Source organism: Eschscholzia californica, unplaced genomic scaffold (genome assembly GCF_041429995.1).
Source record: "Eschscholzia californica isolate CP2 unplaced genomic scaffold, dmEscCali1.0.p SCAF_1, whole genome shotgun sequence".
In the NCBI taxonomy this organism is placed as follows: domain Eukaryota; kingdom Viridiplantae; phylum Streptophyta; class Magnoliopsida; order Ranunculales; family Papaveraceae; genus Eschscholzia; species Eschscholzia californica.
In genome coordinates, this window is record NW_028238198.1 from 11,643,280 (window position 1) to 11,659,122 (window position 15,843).

Below are 15,843 nucleotides of genomic sequence, written 5' to 3' on the forward strand. Positions count from 1 at the left end.
TTTAGTTTGGAAGTCAATGTTATTCAATTGCTAGTTTTACTTGTATAGAATCATCCAAAATCTAAATCTCTCAAACATAAAAATAAGTAAATACATGGTTTGTTTATGAAGCTAACAAAGCAAACTAAGGGAAAATAAAGAACTACAACAGACATTGTTCTATAGCCATACTAGCATTCACATACTACCCATTACTACATAACCAGATTCTAGGGTTTTATTTATTTCACTCATTTAAACAACTAACAGAATGCTACTATATATTAATAAAGTAAAACATCAAGGCTGTCGGAAAGAAAGTCTACTTGGGGAATCAATTCTGACAATGTGTTCATCTTCGCAACCAGATTCATCACTGGAATCATCTCCCCCACGAGGATCTTCCGTATTTGTAACTGGTAATGGAGCATTAAAGTCTTTCGACGGGAAGTCTTTCCTCACTGTGGAAGATCCTTCTGACTTGACAGATACAAGTGGACGTACCTGTTTTCGTGACGGAACTCTTGGATATGATAGACTGTGTGACGCCTTAGTCTCAGAAACTCTGAAGCTTGGTGTTTGCTTATAGCTTCTGCCCATTTTCTGATCAGAGAAACCACCCGCTTAGTTTATGACAGTAATTTTACTTAACACCAACTGCAAACGCTAAACCGAAACATTTCGGTTGAATTGCCGAAATATTTCGGTTTTGGATGGCTACCAACGGGAAATTCAACAGACTATGTTTTTTTGCGATTATTTTGGCTGATAACACTGCTTATTAAGAAATTGGAACAAAATAACGCCAACGAAAGATAGTATGCAAGAGATTACCTCAGACTGTTGACGTGGTAGTTTTCTTCTGGAGGTATTCTCTGGCCAACTCATCAAACCACCGTGTTCTTTACTTAAAGATCTAGGAGGTTCAGCTGCAGCTGAGACCCATGAAGATGATCTTCTTTGTAGTGCGCTTTCAGCATCAAGTGCTGCCATGTCCAATACAATTATCCTTGCTCTTGTCTCAACTTGATACCATGTTCCTTGATGGCAGAAACTTGCTGCTTTGGAACCTACAACCAATCAATATTCATAGTCATTAATTGTATCTTTCACTAGTGAGGTGCTGTTTATTTTTTTTTTCTCATTGTCTGAATCTGACTCGCTTAACTCGTCCAATTCTGAATCATCTGAGTAAAATGGGCCAAATCAACCCAAATTAGCCATTTAGACGAGTCAGACAAAAACAAACATTCTAAATCCATTAATGGTACTCATTAACTACGGAGGTGGTATTTTTCTCATTGTCTGGATCTCACTCGTCCAAATCTGAACCGACTAACTCAAATGGGGACGAGTCAGACATCAAGAGTCCAACAAAAAAATATTTCTGAAATCTGACTCGAGTCAATTCAGACTGTGAGTCAGATTTCATGCCAATCTGATTAAACTTGTGTTTCAATTAGCATTTAGCAGACGTTTGAATTGACACTAAAGAAAGATTAAGAAATGAAGAACAGTTCCTTTTATCATCTTCAAATGAGCAGGGAAATCAAACACACCTGCTCATTTACTAAGAGAAGCCATATAATATATACTAGCCCACGATCACTAGTATCATGCAACAAGTCATATCCTATTGAACAATCATGTGTAAAATTTTAACCGATTCTGCACTGAAATAAGATCTCATTTTATCAGAAATAAGTCAAGTGTACACGGTACACCAACCTTTCAAAAATCAATAACTCTTGCAATCTTCATCTCCTGCCTACCAACGGCACCATATATAACATAATATTTTTATAGTTTCTTTTTCTTTTGTTTGTATCATGTACTCCGATCTGATTTAGAATACACTATCCAATTTCATCTTTTGATACTAGAGCTACCGTTAGTTATTTTACAGTATCCTGGAAAAGTACCCATAGGTAACTCTACTGTTTTTGGTATTTCAAGCTTCCTACCATAAACATGAGAACATAAATTATAATTTACGAGGTTTTAGGTGATATAAGACGATGTACAATTTTTATGCGAAACTGAATAATTTGGCTACCTGATAGTTCCAAATTGAGAGAGCCTAGATCTCCATACGAGCGCAACAGTACTGCTGGAGAATTAACCACTTCCTCTTGATCATTTTGCGTTTTTATATATCCTTCCAATAGAAATCCAATGGAATGAGGTGGTATTTCAACAGTCTCTCCTCTTAAGAATATATTCATATCTGATCGCTCGACAACAAGGGATCTCAAATCTTGCATAGCTATTTTCTCAAATATCTGGGGAAGCAAGATTTTGGCAACAGCTAAGACACTTTCCTGCAAACAAAACCACAAACTGTAAAAACTAATATCTCAAGACAAAAACAATTTACCAGGAAGTCAAGGAAACTGCAATATTGCGTACCAAAATTTCAGCCTTAATTAACTCAGTTTCTTTATGAAAATCTGTATGCTCAACTAGTCGACCAAGATTTCTAGTTACCTAGTTAGAAAATTTTATGGAGATAGAATTTGTGGGGAATAGGTATATCTATTCTATAAGCATCATAAAGAGTCTATTATTTAGAAAAATATTCCAAAATGTACCACACTGGAAATAGCTCACTGACCCTAACTTACCGGACGTTCTTACATGCACCCGTACCACGTACGGGAGGTAAACGCTTTCAGGGTAATGTTAGGGGTACTATCGACTTGCAAATTTAGGTTCCACTGGTGAATATAAATCCGGTAAACTCAGGCGAAAAAACCATGCTAAAGCCAACAGACTTAATGTTTTATCAGTACCTAACTGGTAAAAGTCAATTTTATTTACTCCATCATTCCTCTTCAAGTTCTACTATACAGGCGAGTGATATATCAGAGAAAAAAAGAGTGATTAACAGGCATAAAATCGCCATTCTGTACCTGCCACAAGATATCTTCAACTGCAGCATCAGATCTGAGCACAGAAAGTATCCTATCAGTTTCAATGAAGAAACCATATAGAACCGACTCCGAGACAAAATCGCAGATATAGGGCTTCCCACTAAGGACTTCATACAGGCCCAAAGTACTTCCATGTGTAAATGTAGGATGCAATGAGTGCTTGTTCTTCAAATTCTTACTTGTCCACTGCATAAAAAGAATTTTTCCCCAAACATTTTCACTGGCTGACTCACCAAATTATATATATATTTACATCGCAACGTGTTCTTGATTGATTTACCTTGACGACTCCATTTGAGATAAGCCAAATTCCATTTGGCTTGGACCCTTCTTTGCAGAGTGTTACTCCACGCAATTTTGTTAATTCTTTTGTAGAACTCTCAAGAGGCTCCCGCGCAATGGGAGGAAGACATTTCAGCAAAGGATGATCTTTTAGCATATCACTTATTTTTGGCATCTTTGTCAAAGGAGGATTTCTTAGAACTTTCTTCAAGTTGGTCTGGCAGCAAGATCAACTACTGTCTTTAGTGTGAGTAGTGCAAAATATGAACAATTTGGAAAATAAAGTACAGAATACAGTTGATGAAATGCTATCCACTCAACCTACCTGAACAGCATCATGTAGATGAACCATCTCTTTCTTTTCCAATATTCCAATCTTCTCAAGATTTTGAACATAATCACTCAGATGTTTTAACACAGAATATGTTACTTGTCTTGTTTTAACGACATGCAAAACCTGGGAGAGTTCCAACAGTCAATACCAAGCACTAGAACAAGGATCTAGTTTAGAACCAATACTCACTGTTCCTAAAAAGAGTGCAAACCTATGAGTTAATGAACACAATCTACCGAAATACATCGAGGACATTTTTGAATTACATACCTGAGGGAATGTAACTCGAACCTCTTCCAAAAATTTTCGTGCTTCTTCTCCTTCTACCTCGCTTTCATTAATTACAAAAGAGGCAATGTCACTGTCACCTAGAAGGTAGAAGAAATGTTTAAGAGCAAGCCAGCAATGAAAGTTAGAAACTAGAAAATAACCTACTATCCAATCAAAAGATCTTGCAATGAAACAAGTTATGGGTTAAGTTAGCAGATGAAGAAGAACTTGAAGAAATTATACCAATAAAGTCATGCAGTTGCCTCCTTGCAATCCTGTGTGCACGGAGAAATGCAGCACAAATGTAGCAGGCGGTTTCTAGCCGATCGACTGTGAAATACGTGGACAGCTTTGGTGGACAAATGCTTGTCTGCAAGAATCTATAATAACCTGGAAAGTGGACGTGGGATTTGAGGCCTTTCCAGTCACATAAAGGTTCAGTAGAAACGGAATCAATTGCCTCATCAACCGATTGCATCAAAATATTTGCAGTTGTCTGGTTTATCCGTTGCTCATCAAGCATTTCCCAGTAAGCAGCTTGAACACCTGACATGGAGATTGTCAAACTGAAATAATTAGTACCTATAGATATGGCAAATGAGAATTAATGTTTAATGGGAAAGTATATTTATGTCCAACTTCCCAACCAATACTAAATATTACTAAAATGCGAATATGATGCTGCACTTTTAACAGAAATGGTATCACCAACTGTTAAACTGAAACGACTACCTCCACCGAAAAATGTTGTCAATGTTGATGGAGCCTCATTGGCTAGGGTTGCAAGTTGTTTGGTAATTATTAGAAATCATGAATCTCAGAACCAAATAGGAGCATCCGAACATCTAAATGTTACTACTTCAATTGAAGCAGAGGCGGCAGCAATTTTACTGAGCATGGAAACGGCACCGTCTATTGGCTTCGCCCGAAGACGTTATCCCAAATGCTAGATCAGTGGGAAGGTCTCTTCAAGCTAAAGAATAGGAAAGCCGTCTGGAACCTAGTCCCAGCCACGATCCTGTGGAGCATATGGACGGATAGGAACAACAAGATTTTCAAAGAAGTTAACCTCTCTACATCTTTAGACGTTGAGGACATTAAAGAGGTTATCTACCTATGGGCAAGAAACATTAGGGGTTTTAAATATATCTCTTTTTGTGATGTAGTGGCTAATTGGGAGGCCTGGATGTCGTGAGAGTCTCCGACCCTGTAAATACTTTCTTTCTTTTTATATATTCATTCAAATTTTCAAAAAAAAAAACTGTCTATTGGCTTCAACCAAGTTGTCGTTGAAAGCAACTCGAAAACTTTGGTGAATTGCCTCATGGAAGAAAGTGAACCCGCACCATGGAGAATACAATCTATACTCGCTGATTTCCATAACCCGGAGGAAGCTTTTGATTCTATAATTTTCTGTTTTTGTTTTCAAACTTGTAGCATGGCTACCCATATTCTTGCTACTTGGTCTCTGTCTTGTTATAGAGACGGCCCCGTTGGGTCTTAGAAGATATTCCACCCGAACTATTGAATTGTATTACATCTGAATCTTAGATGAACGAAGCTTCTTTTCAAAAGAAAATTTTACCCAGCTTCTAGGTTCAAGAATTTAAATAAAAGGTAGAGAGGATGGTACGACATATGCGTAACAGACTAACGACAAGATAAAGAGACAAATAAGGATGTCCTAAGCAGAAAGGTGAATCAGCCAGATGTAGGACGCCCTTAACGTGGGTTAGGCTCTGAGCATAACTTAGTACCGGAGTAGGGCACGTCGACCTCCCCGTAAACAGAGGTCTTTAATATTATTTTTAATATTACTAACCTAGGAAATATGGAGTTCCAGATAAAGAATGCAGGAGCATACCATTTAAAAGGCGCATCCGCGTATCCTTTAAATTCATAGAACGACCAATTTTTTCATGAGCTAATACACTGTGTGGGTGCATCTGATCTCCTTCCAAGTCATTTAAGCAATAAATGTATCGCTGCACTGTCGACCACTCAGCAGGTCCCAGTTCTTCATCATCTCCCAGATCATCAAAAGCTTCATGTGCCTTTTTCATCATTTCGTACCTTGTATAGTCCACTATGCGCCTCTAACATCATATGGAAATAGAAAAGATGAAAGTGAAACTGGTAAAGATAACTGTATGCAGTGGAGATGAAGCATGTAGAAGTTAAGACAGACCCTAAATAGTAACATGCCATGATTGGTTCAAGAATAGTGGACAGTACAATGAACTGAAACCAAATTTATGCAATCTATGAGAAACTTAGTACTTGCGGACTGTGGTTAGGTTTATTAGCTTTCAAGTTGATTTAGAAATAGTTTGTAAATTTTAACATTAGTTTCTAAATGGTATTTTAGGAAGTCATAAGTTTTTGTTAGAATTGTTTAAAGTCTACAAAACAGTCATAAGACTAATGGTGTCTTGCTTACCATGCTTTAGGGGATTTAGTAGGTTTTTCGAGTTATCTGTACAAATAGTTTTTGATAAAAAAATTAGGTACTTTCTTGAGAGATAATACGAGTTCGTTGTGTAACCTTTGGAGTAAGGGAAAAAAAGTAGATACAATTTACAAATAAACTTTATTCAACTTGATGTTCATAACCCTTAGGATAAGCTCTGGGGCATGACATCAACACTATGCAGGATATTGCCAGCCAGTATGGGTTCTGAGACATGGAAATGGCTATATATCTGGTACCCCCATTACCCCATATATAGTTGCTCCTTTGCATCCTAATTTAACTAAATTTCTAAATCATTCTCTAATAATCGTATTAAAAGAATCTTTACTCCCTTGATTGCTAATAATAATAATAATAAAATGCTAAGGGAGCTACCCTTTAAAGGGAGGCCAACGGTCACATCATCTCACCTTTGCTGTTGATAGCTTACCCAGTTCCAAAAGATGCAAAAAAAACTGCGTAGTCGACCCATTGATAATAAGCGTCAAGAAAACAATTCCACCGGTAAAGAAGAGAAACTGGAAAGATGAAATATTTCAATCACTATAGGAAAGAAAACTAAATAAGTTCAGGTTTACGCACATATTTAGATCCCAATAACCATTTCAACATATAATTTTATAGAAAAATATGAGGAGAACTGACATACCAAAGTTCCTGTTTCTTTGTCCAAAAAGTTTGAGCTGTCAGTGGCACGCTGAAATCAAGAAAATATGACTTCGTAAAAAAAATGCCAGTTATGGTACTAATATAACTTATTAGATATAACGAGAATAATAAGAGTAAAAACTTGTGTGAACCATTATTAGCAGAATTACTGAACAATATCAGAGAAATGAAAATGAGCAAAGACATAATGGTCTAACTTTTAGACAAATCCAACTTTCTGTCAACAAGGCAAAGATGGCTCTTAAGCTGTGTAACCTACGTCACCTACCATATCATAAGAGAGGAAACATGAAATCTTGAGAAGATAGTTACTGCAAAAAGTTAGGGTACAAAGGAGAGGCCCTACAAATGCTGAAGTAATAATTCTACCTAAAATACCAATAAAATTTAACTTGAAGCTAAATATACTGAAAAGCTACTACGAAACATAACCAACCAAAATAATTCAGACCAACTAATAATACCTTAAATAAGAACATTATCTATGTACAAAATTGACTAACAGATATGTAATACTTGCCTTAACTGAGAGAGAAAGAGATAAGGCAACGGCGCCTCTTAAACCGGACCAAACAAGAATACTTGCTTCTTTCCAGTCCAGGCCATAGCCAAAATAACGCAGAAAGGGATACAATGTTCCTACAACTATTATGCGAGAAATTTGAACCAAAACGTAGAGAAGGACGAGATAACCCCATGAAGTTCCTGAAATAAAAATGAAGAACCAATATATTGAAATCTTTAAGCAGAATGAAAATGCATAAACCAAAACATAATTACTCTCTTAAATGTTGCAGTACACACAGGAGGGCCCACAACTCCGAGTTGGTGTAAGTCCTGCCATTCAGGATTAATTATAGGTAGCAAGCTTATCTAATCCTATCTTGTTGTTCACTTGATTGTTACCTTATCTTTACAAACTGATTGTTAATCGATGAATGTAAAAAAGTAAAAGAGCTTCAACTAGAGCCCATATATTTATAGGCATTAGTCACTACTAAGCCCGACAAATAATTACCTAGTTGCTGAACACTCTCCTCTAGGAATCAGCCACCAAGACATATTTCCATTTCCAACCCGAACTAAATATTGATCGTGACCAAAATTTAAATCCTTGTTTGAGAATAATATCAAAATCTAGATTGATCAGAATTCAGAAGGCACTTTACCATGCTTGAATAAATAACTTCCATCATGTAGAACTCCATCAGCTATGACAACTCCACTGCAGAAATATGCAAATACATTAAACTTGTATTGAATCTTTTGATTATGTACAGAAAGAGGAAAAAGTTCGAAGATACACAAAAGATTTTTTAGTCTGTTATACTACATGTTCATTTCTTATACAAAAGTTGATATACATGATTGGGAAAAGAATTTGACAAAGCATTAGGATAAAAGTTCACTCCAACTAATTTCTCTACATAAAGTTCTTTGCTTTTAAAGTCTTAACTCTTAAGATAAGTTGAACTGCTGAAAACGTTAGGGTACTCCACCAATTCCTTCCAAATAGGAGGCTAGGAGTCCAGACATTCCAACCACTTTTTTCTTTCACGAATTGAACAATGAATAATCACCCTTTAGTGTGAGATAGTATGGTCTAACAAGAGAGCCAATTAGATGAAAATCAACGTGGATGTGGAAACAAATAATTGAGTTTTCTTGACCTGATTCAAATTCCGAATTGGGATGCATATGGTGCCTATAGAACTCATAATATATTCAGTACATTTCTCGAATGAGAATTTTTTTTTTTTGCTATTAGTCATCATTAGCAACATAGGTGCAAATGCTATGATGCATGAGAATCCATTGACCAAAAGTCCAGCTAGATGGGCCTTAGAGCCTTGCACTTACCGACTGACCATATACATCACTATAGGGCTTTTGGGTTTTTTTTCATATGGTTTAGGATGAGTAAGAGTCCGATCAGGACTCTTAGTTATGAGTTAGTCTTTTTAGAGTCTAATTAGAACTCTTAACTTCAAGCTTCCCCTTACGGTCGTAGAATAATGTCTATAAATATGATCAAATTGCAGTTTGTTCATCTTTTTTGTTTGGAAAGTAAGAAGTTCCCCTTAATATCACTTCATCCGCAACAATTTTTTTATCAATGAAAAAGCCAAGTTGTTCATTCTTGAAACTTTTATTGCTGATAGTTTAGCAATAGTGTAAGCAATAAGTCATTCTTGCGACATAAAAATATTGATATTAACTTGATTAAGAAAAGCACACACCTTAATATGAAAATGAGAGTGTTGGCGATGTACGAAATCATTTCCCTGAAAAATAGATATACATAATTCCAAATATAAGGGTCAAGACAAAAAGAAGCTTGGCATGCGAGACATGACACATGCTTGCAGCGCCACCCAATCTGACTCCCCAAGAAAATCCTAACACCGGCATTACTTCCATCAGTGCAATTTGGTCAATTAGTAACTCGATTTATCCCTATTACAGTTTATTTCAACTACATAACAAAATCTATGCTCGCCCAGTTCAGTGTATTAACTCATTAGTAGGCCTTCAACCAAGCACCCATAAGCCCAACGCCCTCATTTTAGGAGTAAAATGCTCTTACGACCATAATGTCCACTTCATCACAACCTTATTTTTATTTGTCGGCGAATTTTTAGGTATGTAGATCACTTCGCCTCTAAATGTTAATAAAGTGGCATGGATGTATGCATACCTCCAAAAAGAGGGACAGAATCCCCTCCAGACAAGAAGCGTTACAAGTTCAGTAGCTTCCCCAACTTCTCTTTGATCCATGAAACAATATTTTTAATTAAACCTAAAATCCTCACAGTTTCACTTCTGTACACACTTTAGTGGTTTCCCCAACTTCACTACTGTTTAACTTTCCTTTTAATGTTGCATACAGGATACATCAAGTTTAACCTCAATACTTCAAGACAAAAATTTACACATATCCAACTATTGATCGACATAAAGAGACTTCCTTTAAGAGTAAGATAACTGAAACAAAAACTAATAAAAAATCAACAGCAATTTCAGCTATACCTAGAAAAGAATATAAGCAGCATACCAAAAATGATGCAAGCTCTGTTGGCCTTCACCCTTAAAAGCTGTCCTAGCAACTGCCGAATAAAACCTGTCCACGAATAGTAATTCCAGTAGAGAAAATTTTATAAGATGTGGGTTACTTAAACATATTCGCTGATAAAATTAGAAGATTTTTCCGTATCCCTTAGTAAACTTACATCCCTAGAGTCATCACTGTCAAGACACCAGAAACGTCAGCACCATCTTCAGCCTAGATACAGTTTCATGATCAGGTCGAACAAATATATGGTGCAAATGTTTTATTTTCCTATATTCTTTGTTCAGTTATGATTTGATTTAGACAACTTATATTATAAGAACAACATTATAAATGAAAGAATTGCAATATATGAAACTGCAGCCCATACTTTGTTACAAATTATGAAAAAAATCAAAAGAACGCACCAACAAGATAAGTGGAATATATATATATATATATATATATATATATATATATATATATATATATATATATATAGCACCAAAAGTAAGAAAATAGCTTTTCTAAGAGATCTTACAGTGAAGTAAGCAAGGTAGCTCACAGCAAGCGTCAGTGCGATCTCTATGACAGTATCATTAAAAATATACCCCAACCACAAAACTGATGCCACTCCAAAAGCAAGACCAATACCTACACTGCATCATGATTCGTGAAAGAGTTTACAACCTTATTTTTACTTTTACAGTCTAATTCTAAATGAAAATAGTGTTTGCAGTTGCACATACGCTCCAAGCGAAACTTGTGTTAGAAATTTGATTATGGCTCCAACGGTAAAGCTCTCGCCAAGAACCATTCGGTAGAACAGCTGATAGACCACAATAGCAGTCCTGGAAATGAAAGATTAACTGTTTAAAGGAGGCCAGATTGGCCGAATAAACACAGCTTAGCTTATCACTTAATCTACATGGCCAGGCTAGAGTATTTGATACTGAAGAAAATAATTTAACTATTGAACAGTTGATTACCCGTCATTCATCAAGGACTCCCCTTCAATTATAGTACTCAGTTTCTTGCTGGCACCAAGATCTTTCAATAAAGCAACAACAGCAACAGGATCAGTAGCACTAAGAAGCCCCCCTAGCAACAAGGACGTTTTCCAACTCCAGTTGTATGGAAAGAGCTATAGCAAGTTGTAGAAAAAACTATTAGAATATTCAGATGTTTTCTTAGACAGGAGGGTTTAACATATACCTTCAAAGCCGACCCAAGGCAAAAAGTCGAAATCAGAACTCCAGGACCAGCAAGTATAAGCATCTGGACCATGCATCTCTGCAACAAACACAAAAAAGGATAGAAGGACTTGCTACCCTCATGATGTGAAACAAAATCAATCATTATGTAACTGTCACAGCGGGTCACTTATATACCCTATAGGCAACACTTTCAGTATAAAAAGTGAGAGCCTCATTGACAAGTCAAGAGGGAGAAGAAATGTGTAGCGTAAAAATCACAAATTAGAGAAGCAATATAGTTAAGGGCGCAGACGCACTGTGTCTACATCACCTGAGGTGCAAAGCAATGTGCATGCTCAAGTGAAGCAAGGTATGAGCAATTTAAAAACCAACTAAGTGCATAACTAACATGTGAATTGTATTCAGCGCCTCGAACAACAAATAAATGGCAGACAATAGACAACCATTTACGAGAAGCTGTTACGGAGATCAAACTTTTTCGAAGAAGCATCCTTGTGTAAAGAAACATCAGGCTTCCAACTTCAAGAGTTTGTATTTCGTCCAGAAGCACATTGTGATAAGCCAATAAATATGTAAGAGATTAACACAACCCCAATAAATCATTAATATGAACGTTTCTTCTCTTCTGCTTTCAATTCTTATTGCATCTAAATCTCACTATAATTTTAGGCAAGGAATGAAAAATCAAAAAAGAAAAGGATGAACCAAACAGTAGGCCAAATTATCGAATTGCTCCGACTAGTATTAAATGCTAATTCCTAGATTAGGGCATCACGTACTGAAGATGTCAATCGTTTGATGGATCCTAATAAGTGAGGTTCTGTTTCACCTTCTAGCGAGATAGTGGGAACGGGAATAACAGACACAATAGCTTGAATAACGATGGTAACAATGATGAGGAAGATACTAATGAAAAATATGAAGGATATGTCCCTTGCACAGAGGAAAAATACTTTGATCATCTGACGCAAGATCAGGATCATGAAGTACCACAGAGACCATCAAAACTTATATCATATGCTCGTAGAAATAAAAAACAGTTGGCTGAAATGGATGTCTCGAGTACTCTGTCTTGGAGCAATTCTCTTGACTTTGTTGCGAAGACTTTCAGTAGTATGCGTATAGAAGATCGCTCGTTGGTTACGGTAGTTCATCCGCATCATTTGATATAACTACCCAAGTTATGGTGATGAACAACCAATTCTATTGGTGCCTTGAGGACCAAGTTATTTTGTGTACTCTCATTATCCCCTACTAGGACCACTAAGGGATATTCATGAGGAACAAAACATGCTACACATTTCAACAATATCAAAATTGGTTCCAAAATCGCATGTCACGGGAACGTATTGCAATTTTATTGGAAAGGGATCCCATGTACGTCCAAACCAAGGCGGTGATGAAGGAGGCAGGAGATCAATGTGGTACTAATGTTTAACGTAACAAACTGCAAGTGATTTACATTTCTACCTTAATCAATTATTGTTAGAGTTGTTAGAGTCAAGATTACATCTTTTTGATGCTTAGTTATGGTTGAAAAGTCTTGTTATGCACAATTCCATCATATTTCTACCATTTCCGTAGATTTGTAAAATTTCCACACTAATCGAAATATTTCAAGGAAACATTCCATTTTGTCCGGCCGAAATTTCATTCCTTGATTTTTAGTTTCCATGGAGTCTGGATTTATAGATTGATTGACTTCAATAATACATAAACATCATAATTTAAGCATCTTCTCTTCTACCTTTTATTTTAATTTCAATTATTTTCACTTTTTCTAGTAAAAATTGTCAGATTCCACCCAAATTCGAATAATTCGAAAATCGGACAACATTATTTTGAAATTTGGACTAATTTCGATGGAAAATCTGACAAGATATATCTGTAAGTGATATATCGTGTACCTATTTTATAAAACCAAAAATTTCGGTCATTTCCTGCCGAAATTTCGGTTTTCATTCCTTGCTCTATTGCCGCCATGACAAGAACTAAGGAGCAGCAAGAAAAGTTGTGAATCGAGATATCAAGCTTAGGACTCTCTTCTGGATATAAGAAAAATAGTTATGACCTCCTTAGATACTCCCTAAAAGCTATTACAAAAATGATCAAATACAATTTTACCTTTTCAAAAGAAAATCAACAAAGACTAATCCACATCTAAAAGAAATTGATACCACATAAAGTTGAATTAGGATTGTCCAAGCATGGCCAATAGCCAACTCAAGGGACCCTCTTCCTTGATTTAGCTCACGCCATAGTTTCCGGTCATGTGTTCTAGTCAAACTTTCTTTTATTAAAAAATGTGAACCTGGAGAAGTATTTTCATGGTCGTTAACATGATAGAGTGCAAGTACACAAGGTTTATCATGTATACTACACCAACTAAAGTGGCTACAATCTCATCAAAAAAAAAAAACTAAAGTGGCTACAAGTACAGACAAGAGTATTTAACACAAGTATCCAACATGGCAAAACAACCCAAGATGACGTTCAGTTAAGATTAAAAAATATATATCACAAACAAAACAGATAAAAGAGAAATTTGAACGTGTTATGTTCATCTGGATTATGGGATATGGTGTCTACGATGAGAGAAGAGTAAATTATAATTTACAATCCTTTTACACTCAATATTACACGAGAATTTCATCAGTAAATGAATTGTAAAAGACAAGAGAAGACAAACCTTGATTTGATGCACTTCCATCAAAAATGAGCTTTCAAAAAGAAGAGCAGGAAGAAAAATAGCCAATAGGAGGTCAGGATTAATACTTGACCCTGTCCATTAAAGCCAGTAAACCTTGTTAAGAAGAACTAAATGGAAGTAAAAGAGGAAACTTTGTCAGTAGAACTCCAACATCTTACTATGACAATTGGTTAAAAAAACACATCGTTCAGAGTATTCTTCGCGTTGTATGTCTCATTAAATTTTTGAAACCAAAACATATCATTCATAAATTCTAACACTACTTCAACAACTAGAGCTTCATTACCATAGAAAGATGGAAAGACTCATCGTACATCATATAACAATAGTATTCAAGTTCTATCTTTTGTTTTTTTAAGATTCATTACATCATGTTACATCATATGACATCGATATACCAAAGGATTGAATTTTAGCACATAAACTGCCATCTAAAGGTCATGTAAACTAACCCTAAAAGCCATGATAATATGCCATGACAATAGTATTCAAGTTCTATCCTTTTGAAGGGATGTATAACAAGTTGATCTACAACCTCGTGTGCCATAATCGAAAACATGGAAATTAACTTTGTAAAAATAATGGAAAGAATTTCATACAAGATATACTTACAAATTCGTATTCCAGAGCCAATCTTTCCCAATCCATGGTGTGTACCATATTCTGCACATTGAAGTAGCAAAAAGAGTAATAACTTTCACATATCAAAACCATTAAACAAGCACAAAATTAAGTGATAAAAGTACAATTTAGTAATCAAAGCAAAGAAGTGAGATGGTTAAAGAAAGAAACCTAAAGATCCAAGAGCAATGCCAATAATAAGCAAAGCAACTGTATAAGGTACTCTAGTTCCACGAAGAAGATGCCTTGAACCAATTCCCAAAACCATACAAATTCCAAAGAACACAACAGCATCTGTTGGTTCTGAAATATTCTCTTTCTGAGTTGTTGCATCAAATGGAACTGGACCTTCAGATACAGTAGACATCTTCCCAATCAAAACCCTAATTTTGATTTCAACAACAGTAGAACTAATTGAAAAATCTCTCTGTAAAAAAATCTCTCTCTAAATGGATCCCAAGAAACTTAGAGATTTGAAATGTGTGGTGGTTTCTCTGTTGCTCTGAAATGGTATAAGCCTACTACTCATTCTTACTGTATTTTATTTAATCAGTAGGATGAAGAGAGAAGAAATTTAATAATCAAAAGTTTGACAAATTTCAGTTAAATAGACAGAAGATGCTCCTGATCTTTTTCATGGCTAGTCATCACTCTATTCAAAGACACACGAAATAAATTTGTTTATTGGATCTTAGACAAGGATTGACATTTTCTTCTATACATTTTGGTACCTTTGTCCCTTTTATTTGTTTAGAAATGTTATTTGCCGTCCAACCCATTTTCCCAACACTTTGTGATACAGTCGTGGGATGCTCAAACTCCAGGAGGTTGTAAGATCAAATCTTTATGATTAAAGCAACTTATGATCAAGATTTGTGTTTACGTAATTGAGACAATAAATAAAATAAAAGTAATTAATTGACCAAAAAAAGGCCACCCCATCGTGAGTGATCAACTTACATTGTCGTTGACAGATCTTTTATGTCTCTCTATCTGACCCAATATGCGAGTCGGCTACATCATCGGCTACTCTTTGTTTTTTCAAATTAATAACTTTTCTATGTACAAGAATATGAGAACTAGAAGTATAATCCTAAATCATTAAACTCACATAGTTTTACATCTATTTTGAAGTCCACAATATTTTTGTAGTGATTCGGTTAAATCCAAATATAAAATCTCATATAGACTTGTCTAGTAGGATTTTTTTTCTTTTTTTTTAAATAGAAGATGCTGTTAATCTTTTCATAGCTAGTCATCACTCCTAGACAATCCAAAAAAGTGAAATATTTTTATTGGATTTTGT

General features: G+C 35.6%; 1 protein-coding gene across 1 annotated transcript; it reads right to left on the reverse strand.

The window, feature by feature from the left end:
- Positions 1 to 15,360, reverse strand: SOS1 (sodium proton exchanger, putative (NHX7) (SOS1)). The gene is made up of 23 exons (XM_086643583.1): positions 14,709 to 15,360; positions 14,529 to 14,579; positions 13,896 to 13,987; positions 11,205 to 11,282; positions 10,979 to 11,133; positions 10,739 to 10,840; positions 10,531 to 10,648; positions 10,171 to 10,223; positions 9,996 to 10,061; positions 9,181 to 9,225; positions 8,110 to 8,165; positions 7,461 to 7,645; positions 6,921 to 6,968; positions 6,682 to 6,789; positions 5,663 to 5,894; positions 4,042 to 4,344; positions 3,799 to 3,896; positions 3,520 to 3,651; positions 3,193 to 3,411; positions 2,892 to 3,098; positions 2,036 to 2,300; positions 814 to 1,049; positions 1 to 582 (listed from the first exon to the last, which is right to left on the reverse strand). The coding sequence occupies exons 1-23, from the start codon at positions 14,902 to 14,904 to the stop codon at positions 280 to 282; spliced, it is 3,348 nt and encodes a 1,115-aa protein (XP_086499709.1). The 5' UTR covers positions 14,905 to 15,360; the 3' UTR covers positions 1 to 279.
- Between the last annotated feature and the right edge of the window lie 483 nt (positions 15,361 to 15,843).

Coding starts and splice junctions, on each gene's coding strand:
- SOS1 (XM_086643583.1), bottom strand. CDS start 14,904: ATGTCTACTGTATCTGAAGGTCCAGTTCCATTTGATGCAACAACTCAG. Junction 14,580..14,708: donor CATTGCTCTTGGATCTTTAG/GTTTCTTTCTTT, acceptor TTCAATGTGCAG/AATATGGTACACACCATGGA. Junction 11,134..11,204: donor GCCTTGGGTCGGCTTTGAAG/GTATATGTTAAA, acceptor AACTTGCTATAG/CTCTTTCCATACAACTGGAG.